The following is a 20,074-nucleotide window of genomic DNA, read 5'->3' as shown; positions in this document are numbered from 1 at the left end:
GCTTTTGGTCCACCTGGCAGGTAGTGGGACCTCTCTTCCTTGCAACAGTCACACCTATTCTTTGTGTCTTTGGCTTCCTAAATTTCCTGTTTGACTGCATCAGATTCTCTTTATTTATTTTAGCTCTGCTCATGTTTGCCTTCTTAGCCCACAGCGTGGTATGTGGTAGTTGCAAATGTCAGCTGCATGAATGAATGAATGAATGAATGAATGAGGAGGGAGAGAGTGAAGGAGGAAGGAAGTCCGGCAGGAAGAAAGGAAGTGGCCCAATAAAGACAGTTCTGCAGATGGAAGAAAAATATTGTCACAACAATTCTCCTAATGATGTAATTTGCAGTGTGGCAGGAGGGAGGGATTCGATTGAACACTCTTCTGTTTTTGAATAAAGAAGGCTATGGTGACAATAATATAAGCAGATGGGTAGAAGATGAATAAAGGAAACAAGAAATAGAAATATGATGAAGAAATCACATGTAAAAATAATTTATTCCAAGGTTACAAAAAAAATTTTTTTGTACAAAATACAGAAAAGAAATAAAAATCCCCTATGATCCTATTACTGCTAAAGAGCTGCTGTTATAACTTGATATATGCTACTGGACTTGATGTAGAGATAAGAATGTACATGCATATATTTTTAAATGCATCCTTATCTTTATAGATACTTTTTGGAACTTAGAGTTCTACTTTGTTCTTATCTACACATACTTTTTTTTTTTTTTTAACTGCGTGCTCATGGTGGATTGAAACTCTCTCGGTGTGTCAGGGTGTGAATCTGTGGCCAATGACAAGTGGTTCTCACACTTCAACTGCACCTGCTTAGGCTCCACAGTCAAATGCAAAGTCTTAACTAAGTCTCCTTTTTCCACAGAAAATTCCTCCCATAGATCACTATGTGGGGTCCAATGGCCTTAAAAGTCTGGCTCAGGAGGCCACAAGATTGGCAGACAGGTGAGCAGCAGTGGAGGCACCTCTGCACCAGGTGGCTCCTTAAGGCTAAACTTGAACAAGACTGTGGGGTATTCACAACCCAAGCACCAAGTTTATTCCCTCCAGCCTCCTTTGCAGCCGTCTCCTGCCTTGAAGCCATGTTTCAACTGCTTGGCTTTTAGTATACGTAGGTGGACCCTGGACGGGGTCCTTGGCCAGAGTTGGGGGGTGGGAGTGTTTCTTTCCCAGACTTCTCTGTGACTCACAATATGGCTTTGGTGTCTGTCAGATGTGATTCCTCGGAGCCTGTGAAACTATTTAGCCTTTGGAAAAGGAAATTCTGCAGCTTTAAGGGACTCCTAGGGTCCCACACCAAGCCTGGGAGTGAGGAGCAAGGAGTTGTTTGCTATGTGTCTGCAAGTGTACAGAGGGGCCTTCCTCCTGGAAACCAGCTTGCAGGAGCTTGCTAACAGGCAGCTCCTCTGATGCTTGCCTTGACTTTAAATCCTATTGTGTTTTAGAGGTCTGCTCAGCGGAGGGGCTGACTGTGCTAATCTCAAGAAGAATTCAGTCAGCAGAAGGGGGCTGGCTTGGATTTTCATAGTTTGAACTGCCTCCAGAGCCCTGTTGTTGTTTGTTTTGATTTTTTAATATCACTTTGTAAAATCTGGAAAACGGAGCTTACGGGGGACTTTTACTCACAAGCTTTGTTCTATCAGGCCTGGGCTCAAAGGAGTAGGGAGTTGGACCTGGACAAAATGAGATCTAGGGGTTTCTCCCTGCAGAAAACAGTTTACAGGGGCAATGTTCTGTCACCCTGAGACTGCTCCCACTCCTCCCCAGGGCCCACCTCCACTAAGCGTGTCATATACCGAAGAGACCACGGGGCCTGTGACAGGAGGCAAAATCTCCAGGACACATGCTTCTTGATAGTTCCTCTAATTCCATCGAATCTGGATTTAGTTCTTTTTGGTTTTTCTGAAAACCAAACCAGTCTCCTTACTCTTCTCCCTTTATCTACACAAGACAGAAAGGGAGCCCTTTTGCTATGAAAACTAATTCTTCCGTTTTTAATCCTTTCAGCCATGTCGAATCAGCCAGGAGCATGGAGCAACTAACAAGGGAAACAGAGAAATATTCCAAAGAAGCGCTGTCATTGCCCCACCAGGGTCTGAGTGAAGGGGGCGGAAGTGGCGTCTCAGACAGCTCTGTGGTACAAGGACTTAGGGGAAGGCAAGTTTCAGTGGGTTCTCCCTCTGCCGTAAAACCTGGATCCTCTCAGTACAATGCACCAGGCTTCTTTTCAAATGTATGTTAATAAGAGGGACAATAGAATGAGCCGGTTACTTTGGGGAAAGCAAATATCTTCAAGGCTGGAAAAAGGTTGATTAACCTTATTAAAATTTATGATTAGATTGAGAGAATGCAGTACTTGCAGAAATGACTACCCTCTACAGCGTATGAATGGTATGTGCAAACACCCGCTTGATGGTATAAGGAATATAAGAATAATGTATTTATATTACCAGGAATTAGGAAATTTGGCTTGAATTTTTCCACCCCGACCTCTATAAACTGTGAGGCTTGTGTTTAGATTGTGGCAAGGGTCACATATCTCACACATAACCTTGTTTGGCTATTCTGAGTATTCTAATTATGTACTTTTAAAGTAACAGGATCAATTTTGGCTTTTATAAAAGGAGGTGATTCTTACCACATTCCTGTAATCTCAGCTACTTAGAAGACTGAGGCAGGAGGATGGCAAGTTGAGGCCAGCCTGGGCAACTTAACAAAACTCTGTCTCAAAATAAAATTTTAAAAAAGGCTGGGGATTGTAACTCTGTAGTAGAACATGCTCAAGACCCTGGGTTCAATTCCCAGTACTAGAAAAAAAAAATTAAGTTTTGAAAGTCCTTCTTTCCCCTCAACTCTCTTCTCTTCCTCCCCACAGATTGGAGAAAACTAAGACCCTGGCCCAGCAGTTATCAAGGGAAGCCACCCAAACTGACATGGCAGCGGATAGGTCTTATCAACACAGTCTCAGCCTTCTGGATTCCGTGTCTGGGCTTCAGATAGTGGATGATCAGTCCTTTCAGGTGAGGGCATCTTGCCTGTGTGCTTGATTACGAAGGGCCAAAAATGCTTCCTTCACTAGGGATTCCATCATATTGTTCAACGCATTCAGCTTTTTCTCCATGTTCACAGTATTAGCCAGCGTTTCGTTACTACAATGAGATTCCTGAAGCAACTAACGTATTGAGAGAAAAGGTCTATTTGGCTCATGATTTTGGCATGGTACCTGCATTGGCTCAGTTCTGGAAAGAGTGGCAGATGGCACTAAGAGGGAGCTGTGTCAGAGCAAAAGTTCACCCCTGAGCCAGGAACAGAGAGAAGAAGACAAGCAGGATTGCACAATCCTTCTCAAGGGCGCACCCCAATGTCCTAAGGACCTCCCTCTCAGTCCTCCTTTCCAAAGGCTTCACGGCCTTCCAACAGCACCACTGGGGACCAAGGCCTCAACAGCCCCCACATTGTCAAACCACAGCATTTACCCTTCTTGCTTTAAAGTAGGAAGAGTGTGCATGATTCTTATTATCCATCTTCTTATTCTTAAACCCCAACTCTTACACCCTTGGACTTTTCATCCTGAGCCTTTTAGTGGGTAAAACCTTTATAGCTCTTCCCTAGTTCTGGGGACTGTTGGAATGTGTGGGGAAGAACTGTAAAGTTTGGTGCATCTCTCTGTACAGAGGACTTTTGTTAGCAAAAGTTTTTGCATCGTTTCTGCCATTAATCCTCTTGACTGTTCCCAATTTATTCAGTGAAGAAGAATCCACTTTCTACCTGCAGCAAAAAGCACTCCCAGTGATTTCCATGGACACATGTTCCCATGAATGTATAAGCTAAAATGATAAAATTGAATAAATAGAAAGGAACATACACGCAAAACCTGTTTGATGCTCAGGGGCCCTGCTGCCGCCTGATTTCCCTTGGGCACAGGGTCTCATTTCTATTCAGCTTTGAGCCTGGATGGTTAGGGATGGTTTTCTTGACTTCTGAAACCTGTTGTTATTTTCAAACACTGGTGCCAGGTCCTAACAAGGCTGGTGTGGTAATGGGCAAGATTCATTCACTTCTTTTGGCCCACAGGTGGAAGCGAAGAGAATCAGACAAAAAGCCGATTCTCTCTCTAGCCTGGTGACCAGGCATATGGATGAGTTCAAGCGTGTGCAGAGCAATCTGGAAAACTGGGAAAAAGAAACCCAGCAGCTCTTACAGAATGGAAAAAATGAGAGACAGGTATCCTTTTGTTAATTCGTCCGTTCAGTAAGCATGTATCAAATGCCTACCATGGGAAGAATATGGCAAGAAGACCCATTCAAAACTCTCTGAAGGTCACGGTGCCACGGCTCACAGAGGGAGGAAGTGAGACAGACCTTGATGTAATTAACTCCACCCACTGAGTCAGCACTCAACCCTTGGAATAGGACCCAAGCCTCCTGGGTCTAATTTTGGTCTGTCTATTAGCTTGACTTCAGGAAGCACCTAGAGTTTAAAATGATTTGCAAGACTATTTCCCCCTTCCGTCCCTGTGGGTGGACTAGAAGTCTCCTTAGGTGGCACATGTGATTTGCTTATAAAGTTTGTTCCATCCCAGATTGTAGAGGGGTTGCTCCAGTACCCCTAAACTGTGCGGTGAATCACAGCACTCTGTTGTCATGAAGAGAAATGTGTCAGGGTGACTTTGCCAGCAGGAATGTACTTTCTCTAATCTTGTTCTATTTACAGAAATCAGATCAGCTGCTTTCCCGTGCCAACCTTGCTAAAAGCAGAGCCCAAGAAGCACTAAGTATGGGCAATGCCACTTTTTATGAAGTTGAGAACATCCTAAAGAACCTCAGAGGTTAGTGCTTCATGGTCCACGTCACTTGAGTATTTTAAAGGTAGTGTCATGGCTGATGGGTTTTGAGTGTTCATGTATCTCTTTAATGGTGAGTAGACTGGGATATTTTTAATAGATGCTTAATAAATATCTTTCTAAAGAAAAAACTCACTAATATCAAGGTAAGTAGTGGAAAGAATTGAACTAAATCTCAGAAGGCTTGAGTTCCCCTCTTTGCTGGGTCTGGTAACCTGGGTGAGCTCATTGTGTGACCATAGACAACTCACACACCCTTTCTATACCCGAACATAAATGATTGATATGATTCCTCACAGATCCAACATCTCATTGCTCTACAGATATTTTCCTTTTTTCTTTTCTTTCTTTCTTTTTCTTTTTCTTTTCTTTCTTTCTTTTTCTTTTTTTTTTTTTCTGTAGCTTGATTGGTTCCAATATGCAATCCCCATGGTTGCTCTGTGGAGAAGACAGAGCCCCCTTTGTCATGGAATCGAGACCTCAGGAGGTTTGGGGGATGCCTTGCCGATTTGGTTAAAATTTTAGGATCTTCAGTAACAAATAAAAGATGGGCATTCCTGAATTTTTCCAGTTTCCTTCATTGAAAGTCCCTCTGTACCCATTCTACCTAGCCCCTGATTCTGGTCATTGACAGTTTAGGACTTAAGGCTCTGGATGGAAGCTTTGGGCCTCAGAGATTCTGCCTGCTTATTTCCTGGGGCCTTGATTCTCTTGCATCTTGGGGACTCGTGACTAACTCTGGCCTCTGGGAAAAGACAGAGTAATCCTCGCCGTCCCTCCCCCACCCCAGTCTGTAATGACACTCTTTCAGGCATTTCTCGTTAAACCAGCGGCCCCTCTCACTCATTTCCAGGTTGTTTTCATCTGCAGGGCAATTTCCTTCTTTATTTCAGAGTTTGACCTGCAGGTTGAAGACAGGAAAGCAGAAGCTGAAGAGGCACTGAGGAGACTCTCCTACATCAGCCAGAGAGTTGCAGATGCCAGTGACAAGACCCAGCAGGCCGAAGCAGCCCTGGGCAGTGCCTCAGCGGACGCCCGGAGTGCAGAGAAGACGGCCAGGGAGGCCCTGGAGATCTCCAGCGAGATAGAACAGGTAAAGAGAAGTTGGGGTGCAGGTTGGCCCAGGCAGCCCCGAACACGATATTGTGTGTGGAAGGGGAGAGAGCACTGGGCTCATTTTGACCCTGAGGGCTCCGAGCCTGTGGTGGTCCATCATCGAAGCCCCAGACCCACATGGCCATCCCTACTGTCAAATTGATTTGTGGGACTGTAATCAACTAAGAGTTAGAGATCCCATTTTCAGCTCCCTTTGGGACAGTTTTGAGAAGAACTACCCAAGATTGGTTGTTGTTGGTTTATAGGACTGAACCCAGAGCTGCTCTACCACTGAGCTTCATCCTCAGCCCTTTTTATTTATTTTGAGACAGGATCTCCCTAAATTGCCCAGGCTGGCTTCCAACTTGCAATCCTCCTGCCTCAGCCCTCCTGAGCAGCTAGGATTGCAGGCACCGTGCCTGGCTCAAGATTGTTTTTATGTAGACTGTTGTATTGGTTTTCCAGAGCACAAACTTTTTTGGCTTAAAACAACAGAGATTATTTTCTCACAGTTCTAGAAGCTATAAATCCAAAGTTAATGTGCCAGCCTTGCCCCCTTTGCCGGCTCTCAGGGAGAATCTTTCCTTGCCTCTCCCTAGCCTCTTGTGGTAGTCATCAGTCCTTGATGTCCCTTGGTTTGCATCTCTGTCCCTTGAATCTCTGTGTGTGCCATCACATGGTGCTTCCCACCTCTGAGTCTCTGCCTGTTGTTATAAGGACATCTGTCACATGGGAATAAGGACCCACCATGCTCCAGAATGACCTCATTGTAGTTAATTACATCTGTAGCAATCCAGTGTCCCAGGAAGGCCATATTCTGAGGTACTGAGATTTAGGCCTTCAACATACCTGTTAGGGAATTAACTGCTCAACCTGTAACACCTATCATCAATGTTTTGATACCAGATGATGAGATTCAGGAGCTCTAGAGCTTTTATGCCAGTCCATATCCTATGTCTGAGGTCTACTCACTCATTTTTCTCTGGCCTCACTCTGCCTGGTGCTGGGGAGAAGACCCAGTGCGCCTCTTCAAGGAGCGCTCAGTGTAATGGGGCATATGAACAAGCTACACCAGCAACCCACGTGTTAAGTGCCACAATAGCAGAGATGCTCAGCTGGAAGAGGGCCTCTTAGCTCTTAAGCAAACATGACTGCTAGAAATTTTATGCTTCTAGAAAGCCCAGAGGGATCTCTAGAAGTATCTGGGCTATTTGACCTCACTTTGAGATCACTCAGTAACCTGCAAAAACAATTTCTAATGTTAAGCCCCTTGAGTGTATGACCAACTTCATGTACCTCTCTTCATACAGCTTAGAGCATAAGGACACCAGCAATTTGAAGCTTACTAATACTTTATTGAGGAAGTTATTGATACGCTTTGTCCTTTTAAAAACAAAAACTCCACACGGTACCCTATTCCTTCTCCCCACTGCAAACTCAGCTGCCTTGGGGGTCCTAGTAAAATCATTCAGAAGACCACAGCAGCACAGGAACATGACAGAGAGCCACGTGAGTTCCCTGTCCTTGGACTTTCTCAAATCGTTGCTAATTGTGTTCAGCGCTTGGTGAACATCACACTGAGAGGGAAGTAGTATCTCAGTGCCGACCCTCCCAGCCCGTAGAGACATACCCCAGATTCTGTTGTTTGAGGCAGAGCTTGGGGAAGGGTGTGTCCCCAGTTTGACTCTCTCATTGTTCATCCAACTTATCCATCAGACCCTGGCTGCAGCTGTATTTTTTCTACAATTGTCCTTGGGATGTTTTTGAACCTCGCCCCTCTCTCTCTTCCGTCCCTGGCTCCTTTTCTTCTCCCAGGAGATAGGGAGTCTGAACTTGGAAGCCAACGTGACTGCAGATGGGGCTTTGGCCATGGAAAAGGGACTGGCCACTCTAAAGAGCGAGATGAGGGAGGTGGAAGCAGAGCTGGCCAGGAGGCAGCTGGAGTTTGACACAGACAGGGATGCGGTGCAGATGGTGAGCCATGGCTTCTTCCCCTGGGGGATCCCTTTAAAGTCACCAATATGGAAAATACCCATTCCAGACAAGTCTGTTCTTCTTTCTCCTCAGGTGATTACAGAAGCCCAGAGAGTTGATACCAGAGCCAAGAATGCAGGCGTTACAATCCAAGACACGCTCAGCACCCTGGACGGCATCCTACACCTGATAGGTCTGTGGAGTCTCCACAACCTCCCTGGGAATGGGAATCGCCACTTTCCTTAAGGGTGTCTGGAAATTTGCTCTATTTTCAGGTCCAGATACTTTAAGCAGTCTGCTTTGTATTTCTGGACTCTGTTTTACTGTCTCTAAAATGGGTCACTGAGTACCTATTGCACTTAGAGGTGGAGGTCTGTGGGTTGAAGAAGTGGTTGAATGTATTCTGGAAACTTTATGGGAAGATTGGACAGTTTGAGAGTCCTGCTGCGGAGGCTGGCCTTCATCCTGAGAAGCCAGTGGACAGTTTTAAGCAAAAGAATAACATTGTTATTGGGTAGCTCATGCAGGGGAGCATAAAGGGGGTTTGGACAGGAGGCCACTTAGGATTCTGTAAAAGTCTGAGGCAGCAGGAGTGGTGAGGGGAAGATGTAGAGGTGGATGCTCCCGGTCTGTGAAGTGAAGGACCGCGTGCTGATTCTGCTGTTCACCACTTCCAAACCAAAGGGATACTGTAGTGAAACCAGCCAGGGAAACCTGAGCTGTCTGGGTAGATGATGAGAAGAAATACAAAGACAGTAGATCCACAAGATACTGCAACATTTTAGGATAAAATAGATCCAACGGTCCAGTGTGGCAGAGGATCAGGTTTCCCAACAGAATCAATCCCAGAAAAAACAACAACAACAACAAAAAAACGATTTTAATTAAAATTCTGGATTTAGGTAGAGTGGATATCAAATCCTCATTTGGCCTGTTTAATCAAGCACGGATTGCAGTGGCTTAAGAAAGTAGGGATTTGGCCACAGATTCTAGTGACACTCAGAAAAAGGCTTTAACTCTACTTTTCCAGTTCAGTAGAACAACTTTAAAACCTGGTTTTTCTGTGGAGGATCATCATCACCCTGAGAGTCCAATGTAGTCAATGTTGTTCTACTAATGGGTCTGCTTTGCCACCCAGTGAAGCCCCAAAGAGTGAAATGCTCTCCGTGGATCAAACACTCCCCGTTTTAGCAGCATTATTAGTCTCCTAAAAAGGGTAATGAAACTAATGGAGCCTTTAAAGAGAAAATGAGAGAGCGGGGAGGGACCGGTAGTGGGGAACATGAGACACTTGCTATGTGCCAGGTGCTACCCCGGTGTTTTTTCATGGTGTAAAACCATTTAAGTGTCATAAGAGTCCTAAGAGGTAGGTCTGATTATTTTTGTGATTGTGTTTCACAGAGAAATCAACTGAGTCTGCAGATCCCATGGTAAATTGTGTAGGCAGGATTCACACTGAGATTTCTTTGCCTCTAAAGTTCCTCTTCTAGTAGCTCCTGGTACTATCCCATAGATCTTTTGTTTCTTCCCAAGCTTGCTTAGCTTTCTCTGCATGTCAGAGAACCCTAGATTCTTGAAATCTCCCCTGCCCCATGAAGGATAGATTCACTGGATCAATATTTTTGTTATGTTGTTGCTTCTACCCCCTGTGACCTCTTGAGTTCTGGAGCAATAACTGATTAATTGCTCTGTGTATAATATACTCAGGCACTGAAATACTACCACTTCAGCCCAGACGTGGGAGGCAACCTGACCCTGAGTTTAAGTTGACTAAGGGCCACTCAACCTAATTGAACTAAGCAGGACTGGCCGAGTTCCCTTCATGCTGACATTAGCTTTTATTTAATTTATGGGTAAAACATACCTGGACAAATGTGATTACATTTCACATTGGGAATAAACGGATACCTAGGCAGATTCCCACTGTTTCAGGCCAGAATAAAGTCTTACATCATTTTCTAACAGCTGGAATCTGTCCTCCAAATAGCAAAGCATACCTTGGCCTCTAGAAACCCTGAAGCTCAGCCAGTTTCTAAAGATCTTCCAATAGAAAGCAGGGAGACGTTTCCTAAGGGTGACTCCGAAAGCAGAATTTGGGGTTGATTCTAATCCTAGGGGTGAGCTGTGGCAGGCAGATATCGTGGATCATGTTTAGACCCTGTGACCTTCAGCCTTCATCTTTGAGAGCATGATCTTTCGAGCCTAATGTGAAAGGAAAACTCCAAACTTCATTTTGCAGAGCTACAGTACCAGAGTATTGAACAGCGTTATTGCGTTCTACCTAACAGATAACTACCTCAAACTTTTTCTAGATCATTTCTAATAAAAATAAGTCTTTAAAGTGCATAGCAGACTATTTGCTCTGGGCAGGTGGAAACAGGCATCTGTTAAGAGTGCAGAACGGCTCTCATGCCAGTGCCAAGAGATCTCATGCCAGGGGATCTCACCGCAGCTTTTCTCCTTCCCTCAAATAGACCAGCCTAATGCTGTGGATGAAGAGCGACTGATGTTATTGGAGGAGGAGCTTTTCCGTGCCAAGACCCGGATCAACAGCCAGCTGAGGCCCTTGATGTCAGAGCTGGAGGAGAGGGCGCGTCGACAGAAGGGCCACCTCCATTTGCTGGAGACAAGCATAGATGGAATTCTGGCTGACGTGAAGAACCTGGAAAACATTAGGGACAACCTGCCCCCAGGCTGCTATAATACCCAGGCTCTCGAGCAACAGTGAGACACCTCCGAGACTTCTCAACTGGGATTCCTGGGATACAGATCTGAGGGCTCAGGAGCTTCCTTGTGTGGGTGGGGTGGGATGGGGATATTGGAACATGTTTAATGGGTGTGCGCAGGTCAATTAAATCGGACCCCATCCCTGAGGCTGTGGCCAAACAGACATTTTGTGGCACCAGGATGTACTATTGGCTTCCTGTGCAATGAGGCAAATAACGCTGGGTTTGAGACTGATCAAGGCTCTCAGCACCCAAGAGTAGACGGGTTGGAAGGAAAAACTGCACAGGCAGATGTTTGCCTCAGAAGAGTCATAAACTGAGTCCTGGAATCCGGACAAGTGCCACTGGATTATAGTTATCTTGTCCTGCAAGTAATGCAACTAAAGGAAAAATTTTTGACTTGGCCCACGCATCAAATCCTTCCTAATGTGAGAGCAGAGAGTGAGATCCTATCACACTGTGACCAGGGAAGTACTGTTGCTTTGTGCTGTCCGCGTAAGCTTCTTGTTGACCAGAGTTCTTCCCACTTACCGCCCAGCACCTGAGCAGGACTCAACTTTCAGGCTGGAAGAAGTGAGCAGTGATGGATTGAGGACCTGCAAGGCTGGCCTGTTTGGAGCAATGGTGCCTGCTGGTGACCTGCCACCCTCATACCCTGGGCCTGGGAGTGATACTCTTTCTCTTAATGATGCCATGGCATCTTAGAGACTATGTTTTTATTAAAGCATCTCCTACCAACAAAGCAAACATTGGGAAGGTATTTACTTTTGGATCTCAAAGTGAGAGAAAAATGTCATTTGGGCATTGAAAGAGGTGAAATTATCTCGAAGTTTTATTAGTCCTAGTTCAATCCTACTTTTTAAACACTAGAAATTATATGCCTCTATGTGTTTTATTTCCTTTCTCTCTAACAGAGAATATCCCTACTTATTCTTGAGCTGGGTAGAATCCATCCTTCCATCCATCCTTCCAACGTATATTTATTGAGTCCCTACTGTGTGCAAGTGTGGGTGATTCAGTTCTGACATAGCCTCTGCCCCATAGAGCTGAACGTCTAGTGAGGAAGACAAGTGTCTTAACTTTGTAAGTTTAAACTTACGAACCTTGCTCATCACAAGTGGTATTTATTGCTGTCACCCCTTTGTTTTGCAACCTCCTACTCAACAGAACATGTGTTGCAAGACATTCCCACGGGGGCACTTGAGTTTGAACGAAACTGGAATGGCTCTGGGTTGTCCACACTGCTGCACATTCCAGCCGTCCCTCCACCCCTTTCCACAGCTGATGGCAGTGGACTGTTGAGTCATAACACCGGTGGGAACTGCCCAAGAATCCAGAAGCTTCCACCCCAACCCAGGAGACCTTCACGCTGCCTCGCTTCCATATTTCCTTGTTTGTTTGTGGACTGTTTTAAAATAAAGAATTATCATTAGATGCTTGAGGTCAGTTTCTAATTTTATTAAACTCTAAGCCTGAGATTGAAAGAACCAAAACAATGGAAATGAAAATACCACCGATATGTCTCTGGGTCCTAGAGTTATCATCTTTAAGTCCTATTTCCAAGTATCTTATTTGGCCCTTTGCAAGCACAAGAGCATGATGAAGCTTATGGATGCTCTATCCTAAGCATGGAGGTTTATTTCTAGAACAATGCGTCTGGGTTGAGGGTGTCACTGATGTTCTTGCCATCTTTCATCCACTCTAAAATAAAAGGAACATTGTAGTTAGTGGTACACAGCTCATGTTCTTAATAAATTAAAATCCGACAAATTAAGATGTTAATTTGGCCATCTACCCACGTGAGTGAGGGAAGGATTCTGCTTCTGTTCACATTGACCCCCAAATTCTGATAAATCTGATCACTTTGCTCTGACTTTATAATCCTGACGTGGCCTGCTCAACCGTACATCCTACAAATTTCTTGTAACTAACTAAATTCCAGAAAATGTGTCTATATTAATTAGGGTAGATTAACTGCTCTGCCACAAAGAGCTAAAGAAATGCAATAGCTTAAACAGAATACACTATTTTTTTCTTTGTCCCGTGATAGACCAGGTAGGGAGCAGGCTGGCAGAGTGGGACTCCATATGGTCATTTCAGAGGAAATACCATGTGACTTCTGAGGTTGCCTTTGCATTGGGGAGGGGCAGAGTTGTTACCATTCTAGCTGGGCGGAAGAGAAAGAACACGGAGGAAAGGGGCACGTGGGAGGTTCTGTGGGCCAGGCATTTCTCGGGGATAATTCTACATGATGAAGGGGAGAGTACATTATTGATGGACTATCTGTCTCTGCCAAGTACCTAAGTTAGACTCCACATTCTAGGGATCCTGGTGAAGAATCCCATTAGTTAATAGCCAGGCTGCAGGCCACCAGGAGAAGATTCCTGGATGCAATGAATTGTTCAGGAAGTCAAAAGAAGGTCTTTCCTGACAAATGGGACATGATCCCCCAGGAGAGACTGGGGGAATGGACAAGTGACTCTTGGGACTCCCTCATCTCTGAGGACCTGACAAATGGACCCTAAGAAGAAGAAGAGGATGTAGCTTACAGGCAGCTTATCCAGGACCTGGCCACTGGTTGCCAGTCTTGGCCTGACCCTGCCAAGTTAAGGGATTTCTTATCAGTATATAACCTGTAGCGAAACATTTCTCATATTTCTCCTCAGACAGCTTTCTGATTGACTGTGCTATTAGTAGCCATGGCTCAAAGTAGAGGAGAGGGGGTTAGAAATGAAACCACCCATAGATTACAACTTGTTAGTGTATGTGTTTCTGATCTTATCCCAGGAAGTGGTTTCTTTCCAGCACTCGTGGGGAGGCTAGACAAAATGGTAAGAAGATGCTTAGCTCAGTTCAGTGTTTGGAACAAGTCTCAAGGGCCAGGAACATGTTTATCATATCCTAGTGTTTTGCATGGTCATAGGAATGTTATGGGTTCTTGCCGCACATGGAAAACAACGAATAGACTTTTCCTCTGCCTTCTTTGTAGCGTTGGCCACACAGAACTTCTTAGGAGATCCAAAGATCTGAAGCATACTTATGGACCGTAAGGAAAGAAATACATATGTATATGTGTGTTAATTCATACTTAGTGTAAACATTTTAAAATTAGTATAAGTTAGCAAATTAAACCAATATTTATACTCAATTTTAAACATGCTGTCATCATTACGCATTCTTAGGACAGGGAAAAAAAGCAGTGTTTATACAAAGTAGCAAATATAAACTCAAGTAATCAATTTACAAGGCATATCAAGTATCACTAAGATGTGCCACAAAACCCACATGGATCCACACAAAGCCAGCTAATCCCAATTTAAGAGGGGAAAAAGGAACCCTAAGAACCAAAGTGATTAAAAAATTTTTTTTGACAAACAAGTTCCTGACTCTGAAGTGAGCTGGCCTAAGAGGGGACGGCCATTTCCCCTCTAAATCACCACTGATGATTGGCCAGTGCCAATCACCATTTAGACCAAAACCAATACAGGATGTACAACTAAAGATGAAATAAGAATGAATAATTTCAACAGGGTTGAGCAATTAACAAATTATTCACTTTTATTTGCTTACATTGCCAAATTATAATAATTTCTGTCTTAGTTAAGATCTTTCAGGCCAAATTCATTTTAAATTTTCATAACATATTTTTAATTCATAAAGTACTGATTTCATTTAAGAACCAAATTTAAACAATCCTAGACCATGTGGGCTAATCAGGATCTAAGATTTCATTTTATTTTTTTAAACTGAGAAAACTTGGGCATGATTTACAAGTCTGCTAATTATTCTTCCTGTTATTATCCTTGGGTGTGGTTTTATATACTACTTCTCCTCCTCCTCCTCCCTTTTCTTTTTATCTTTTTTTGGTATTAGAGATGACTCAAGGGTGCTCTATCACTGAGCTCCATCCCCAGCCCTTTTTATTTTTAAAACATCAGAACCTCTTCCTCTTCCTCCTCCTTAAGTTGTAGATGGACACACTGCCTTTATTTAATTTATTGATCTTTTTATGTGCTGCTGAGGATCTAACCCAGGGCTTCACCTGTGCTAGGCAAGCGCTCTACCACTGAGCCATAACCCCAGCCCCCCCAGTCCTTTTTATTTTGAAACAGAGTTTCAAACTTGCAATCCTCCTGTCCCAGACTCCTGAGTCATGGGGATTACAGGCATTTGTACCATGTGTAATATCAACTGAACCAGGCAGGAAATATCTTATTATAATTATTGTCTCCCATCAAATAAGATTATAAAGAAAAAGTGATTACTTCTCAGAGCAACACACAGGGGAAGGTTCTAGACCAAGACACAAGACTCTAGCAGTAGCATTGTCTTATTTATTAACATAATTGAAACATTTTGCTGATAAAACTCTTGTCCATGACTATTCTAGCAACAAAATTTTACTCAAAATATTTCACTGTGGAAATGGTATTGCAACTTGAATGTAATTTTTATTGATGATTTGATTTCCATAAAGCAAAATTTACCCTTAAAATGGCAGATAGATGACCAAAAAGTGATTCCAAAAAAAAAAGCTGCCTCCTCCCCATACCAATCCTCAAGACCACGAGGATCGTGCTGAGCTCTGGGCCTGCGACTAGATCGAAAGTGGCGGGAAAGAGCTGTACCTCACTCCTTATCAACTGGAGCAGACGAAACAGACACTCCAAACTCACGCGACAAAGAAACCACAGTAAGAGTTAGTTTACAGGGCAGCTACGGGAAAGTGCAGACTGGGTGAATTTGGCAGATGCATCATCACCACCACGATGCTATTTCTAAGGTGTCCTAATTTTATGAGCTACAAAATCAGTCCCTGTTTCCATCCTTCCCATCTCACCTTGTTCCCATCTTCTCCTGCCATAACCTTGGGAGAGATCCTGAGCTTTTCATACTTGACGGTTGTGTTTCTGCATTACTCTTTTGGTAAATAAAACATACACGATAACATGCTTTTCTCTCTTAGTCCCCTAAAAATGTGTCTGTGTATCCGCCTGGGGAAGAGCAGATTTGGGTTGTAGTACAAATTTCTCCCTGTCATTCTCTGCCTTTTGCTGTCATTTGATTATTGAGTCTTACTTTCTACTCGTTCCACCGGCAAGTTCTTTGATTCTGTCTGAGAAGCTGGAGCTTTTAGAGCACACTGGGGAAGCCGGCCAATCTGAGACAGGAAGATCAGTGTCTCTAGAAGCTCCATCTCTGGTTGCAGGCACTTCAGAAAGAGACTTTCCTCCTGGTCTGATGTACATTCAAGGAAAACCAAAGCCAGTAGCCCAGAGGCTGCCTGGGGCTGGGGAGTATGAGACTAAGGAGACTGCTAGCAGCACAGAGCCCCCAGGGCCCATTCCTTGAGGAGAGAGTCATTGAAACAAATGGTCTCCCTCCTGCCTGTTCTGACATCAGCCACTTTCAGAAACATGGGAGTGACCCAGATGATTGATAGCAGGAAATGAGGCTCCAGATCCCTCTAGATACAGCCTCTGACTTTCTCACTATCTCTGAGCCATGCCATAGTACCTTGGGTTGGTCTTTATAGGAAGGACCACTCCTAGAAGGAAAGTCGGGGGTTTCGCAGTTATCCTGTCGATGCCTGGGGTGTCACTTGAAACTCCATCTTTCTGGTGGTGGCTGTGACTGGGTTGCAGTCACAGTGTCCTGTCCTGGCCTCAGAAAGGTTCTCTGATCTTCCCCCAGCAAAGGAAGAACAGAGCAGAGTAGGGAATGGACAATTCTACCTGAAAGGGGATTCACTTTGCTTTCATTAAAGGAAAGCGATTTTTAACACAACCCCTGCGCCATACCAAGATGTAACCTGCTCCATCTGCTTCCTAGAAATCTACTTATCCTGTACCTGTTCTTTTCCTTGGTGCATCTCACTCTCCCTCCCATTCCCACATGTCCTCCTGCCCCCACACGGAGGGTACAGAGTCAACCTGGTTCCTTCTTTTGAGTTGTCGACTTGATGGGGTTTGACCAGAGTCCAGCAGAATAACAGAGTGGACCAAAGGAACAAAAGGAATCCTGTCTTTCTCAGGTCTGCTCGTGTGCGTCCTCGTAAACTGTCCATAAACTTCAGGTCCTTGAAAACGCCATGCTACCCCAGGACACTCAGCTCCATGTTTTCGTCTGTGTCAGGAGTCGACGTCCTCTCATCAGGCTCTGCACTTGTCGTGTGACCTTGGACTAGGCACCAATCCCATAGATCTCTGCGTCCTCATCTTATAGAGGAAAGTGTTGGAGCACATGAGTTCTGTTGTTTTTTCAGTTTCTCATTCCATGGTTCCTAACCCAAGAGACATGAACAATATTTCCCTTTCTTCCTTTGAAGGTTATTTCCATAATTCAAGAGCAATACACCTCCTCTGGGTGCCACTCTGTCACATTCCTCTGTGGAATCCATTTCCTTTTCTTGGAGGCAACTGAAGGGTACTGTAGACATGAAACCTGTCCCTAGACTCAGGTCCCACCTGGGGCGTAACTCAGAATAGATTTGGATCAAAGTATACAATACTTGGGGACCCTTCCTCAAAGACAACGAGAAACCCAGAGCTAGAGACTGGATGAGAGACACAAAGCATGAGTGTGATTTCCTTTGAGTTCTTTAAGCAGGCATGAGTGAGGTGTTGAACAGAGTCTGTCAAAATTGTTTCCAGGGGCAGAGAGGAAGGCGGGAAATTAGGGAGAAAAGGGGGAAATAGCTTAGTGGCTCCTGATCGCTCCATGATCTCTCTTCTGAGAACCTGTTCCTGTGTCAGGCAGATTTCCTCAGGTGGCACCTGACATAAAGCCAAGGTACTGCTTCTCAGGAAGGAATGAGCCTCAGGTCTGGTGGCCTCAGCTGAAGTAGGTGAAAATCACTGAATTCCCTCAGGGTAACAGAGTGCTTTCCCCTAGGTCATCCTGGACTTACATTACGAAAGAGTTCCCAGCCAAATGGGTAATAAATAATTCCAATTAGCAAAGATCTCTACAGTTGAAGGAATTCCTAGCATTCTTTTTTTTTTTTAAGAAATGACTGGATTATCAGGATTTAGCCTTGCCTGTGTGATTCTTCTCAGATGCAGGAACATGTCTAAGCATGGTCTCCGAGGGCTTAAGTGGTTCTGAAGGTTCTTTGGAAATGCCTGGGCTGGCAGAGAACCCACATAGTGCCATCAGCCACAGCTCACATAAGTCAATGTACAGATGCCATTGGGAAGTGAGAAGACCATCAGGAAAATGGTCTGAAAATAAGGAATAGACTTAAGTTCTGAAAACCCCCACTATTCCCAGCCTTGGCTCCCAGGTTTTAGAACCTGAAAGTCTCACTCTAGACCAAAGGCTGCTGCTGCTGCTGCTGCTAGTGTGTGTGTGTGTGTGTGTGTGTGTGTGTTTTGGAGAAGCGGAGGTGGCTCAGTCTTCTCTACTGGATGTGGCCCTCCGTGCACTCACTGAGTGCTGAGGCTGGCTATAGTGTCCTATCAAAAGGGAAGTAATACCGCGGGATTGTATCAAGACTACAAACATAAAGAACCATAGACACTGATTTCATCCAAGTTCTACAAGAAGTCAACGAAGAAAAATAAATCAATAAAAAGAAAGAAAATGAGCCCTTTGTGGTAAAGGGCATGCTGGGAAGGAGAGAGCCAGAGCCGCCTCTCTAGAGCATGCTGGGAGACAGACGCCAGTACATCTCCGAGGACTGCACTTCCCCCAGCTCCCACCCTTTCCCCTCACCCACCCCCAACCCAGAGACTAGAGGAAAGTTAGTCCAAAGATGGTGGACTTGGGAATGCCATGGTTCTTTGCAGGTCCCCCACACTGTGGGGGGTTAAGTCAGCGAGTGCGGAGAACAGTCAAAATGAAAATGCAGAGAAACAGAGAGGCAGGAGAGAAACCAGGGGACTGACAGAGACTGGTGGGGCCCGTGTGTCGTAGAGGACGAGGGGAGGGTGGAGCAGAGAGCTGTGCGGCTGCTAGCCAGAGGCGTTGATGTACAGCTGGCTCTTGAGAATGTAGTCGATGACTGGCTGCGACAGGTAATCCACAACATGGCCGTCCCCATGCTGCAGGGCCAGCCTACATGAGGAGAGATAGCAATCAGATGACATTCATACCTGGATTACGTCGGGAACACCGGCCTGGCCTGTCTCTCAGGAAAAGGGTTGATAGTCCAAAACCACATCCCCAGGCTTCCCTTGGGTCCACATTGGGAAGAGCCCTCTTGTCTTTGCAAATCCTCCCCCACTGTGATGACATCTTCTTGTGATACTGGGGTTGGACCCCAGGGCCTGGTGCTCTACCACTGAGCTATGACTCCAGCCATTTTAATATTTTGAGACAGGGTCCTGTGATCCTCCTGCCTCAATCTCCCAAGTAGCTGGGGTTACAGGCATGCGCCAATGTACCCAGCTCCTTCTCTTCTTGACCCTCTCTGTGAGCTCATCTATACCCAGAATTTCAATGAACACACATATGCTCAATTGACATTTCCAGACCTCTCTAGGCTACGTCTCGCCCTCTCACTGGATGTTTCTACTTAGGGTTCATGGCAGACACTGTTAACTGGCCCCTATTATTTATTATTTCCTTCCTTGTTGTCAATAGAGGCCCCTGAATTGCATCTGGACATTTGGCTGCCAAGGGATAAGGCTGTTTCCTAGCCTCCCTCCATCTCTGAGCCTGTGGGATGCAAAGGCAGTTGTATGTGCTGCTCTGAGTCAACTTCTTGCCTTGGGCCTCACCTTGCTCTTGCCCAGTGGCTGAGAAAAGTCATCATGGCAGCTGCGGACCAGACCTGGAAGCTCCATGTGAAGAGACCAGAGACCCAATCCCTTTGGATTTCCAGAAGAGGAAACTAAACATCTACCTTATTTAGAACTCTGGATATTGGTTTTATGGCAGCTTCATCTATATCGTTATCAATATCTTGTTTCTTGGGCACCTCCAACCAAGAATCCTCCTCTCCTCTCAAACTAGCTAAGACTACCTAATGTACTACGCCCTCTTATAAAAGTAAATGGCTGGGGGCAGATGAGATCCAAAAGAGGGCTGAATGCTGAGGCAGCAAGTGTCCACATGAATTGAAGGGTTTCATTTGACTGAGGAAAGTTGTACGGACACTTGGAAGCCAATTTGACCAAAGTCTGTCTGACCTCGTGTCACACGTACCTGCTCTTGGTTGAACTGACAACAGACATGGGATGGTTGATGTCATCCTTCACCACCATGATGTTGTTCTGGGGATAGAGCAGAAACAGCAGGTTGCCAGCCCCCTCCATTCCTCCCTGGGGAAGGGCCACATCACAGAGATATACCAGCAGGGAGGGAGAGGACTCACTTTATATTTGCGGAGAATTGAGGAGTGATTCATGATTCGATCTGTGTCAGCTGCATCCCGAGGCACCACCACAATCCCAAAGTCCCCAACTATGACCTCCATCTGAGAAAG

At 45.0% G+C, this 20,074-nt stretch overlaps 2 protein-coding genes across 4 annotated transcripts in view; one reads left to right on the top strand and one right to left on the bottom strand.

The window, feature by feature from the left end:
• The window catches only part of Lamc2 (laminin subunit gamma 2), a 65,969-nt gene extending 53,891 nt beyond the window's left edge, over positions 1 to 12,078 (top strand). For 2 of the 3 annotated variants that reach the window (XM_048809864.1, XM_015491716.2), the window contains 9 exons: positions 872 to 951; positions 2,014 to 2,163; positions 2,882 to 3,026; positions 4,081 to 4,230; positions 4,720 to 4,834; positions 5,743 to 5,942; positions 7,760 to 7,918; positions 8,012 to 8,111; positions 10,393 to 12,078. In XM_048809864.1, coding sequence (XP_048665821.1) covers positions 872 to 951; positions 2,014 to 2,163; positions 2,882 to 3,026; positions 4,081 to 4,230; positions 4,720 to 4,834; positions 5,743 to 5,942; positions 7,760 to 7,918; positions 8,012 to 8,111; positions 10,393 to 10,646 — 1,353 coding nt within the window. In that variant the 3' untranslated portion in view covers positions 10,647 to 12,078. Of the gene's footprint in view, positions 1 to 871; positions 952 to 2,013; positions 2,164 to 2,881; positions 3,027 to 4,080; positions 4,231 to 4,719; positions 4,923 to 5,742; positions 5,943 to 7,759; positions 7,919 to 8,011; positions 8,112 to 10,392 lie in introns of those variants that run through there. The other variant, XR_007349971.1, reaches the window with a different exon arrangement.
• A 2,886-nt stretch (positions 12,079 to 14,964) lies between these two features.
• Positions 14,965 to 20,074, bottom strand: part of Nmnat2 (nicotinamide nucleotide adenylyltransferase 2) — a 143,429-nt gene continuing 138,319 nt past the window's right edge. Inside the window, exons 9-11 of the mRNA XM_048809861.1 lie at positions 19,964 to 20,065; positions 19,795 to 19,862; positions 14,965 to 18,702 (exon numbers count right to left, since the gene is read on the bottom strand). Of these exons, the coding sequence (XP_048665818.1) occupies positions 18,600 to 18,702; positions 19,795 to 19,862; positions 19,964 to 20,065 (273 nt within the window). The 3' untranslated portion in view covers positions 14,965 to 18,599. The remainder of the gene's footprint in view (positions 18,703 to 19,794; positions 19,863 to 19,963; positions 20,066 to 20,074) is intronic.

This window comes from Marmota marmota, unplaced genomic scaffold (genome assembly GCF_001458135.2).
Source record: "Marmota marmota marmota unplaced genomic scaffold, marMar, whole genome shotgun sequence".
Taxonomy (NCBI): Eukaryota; Metazoa; Chordata; class Mammalia; order Rodentia; family Sciuridae; genus Marmota; species Marmota marmota.
The sequence above is the reverse complement of the archived record's forward strand: the minus strand, read 5'-3'. Positions and strand labels throughout refer to the sequence as shown.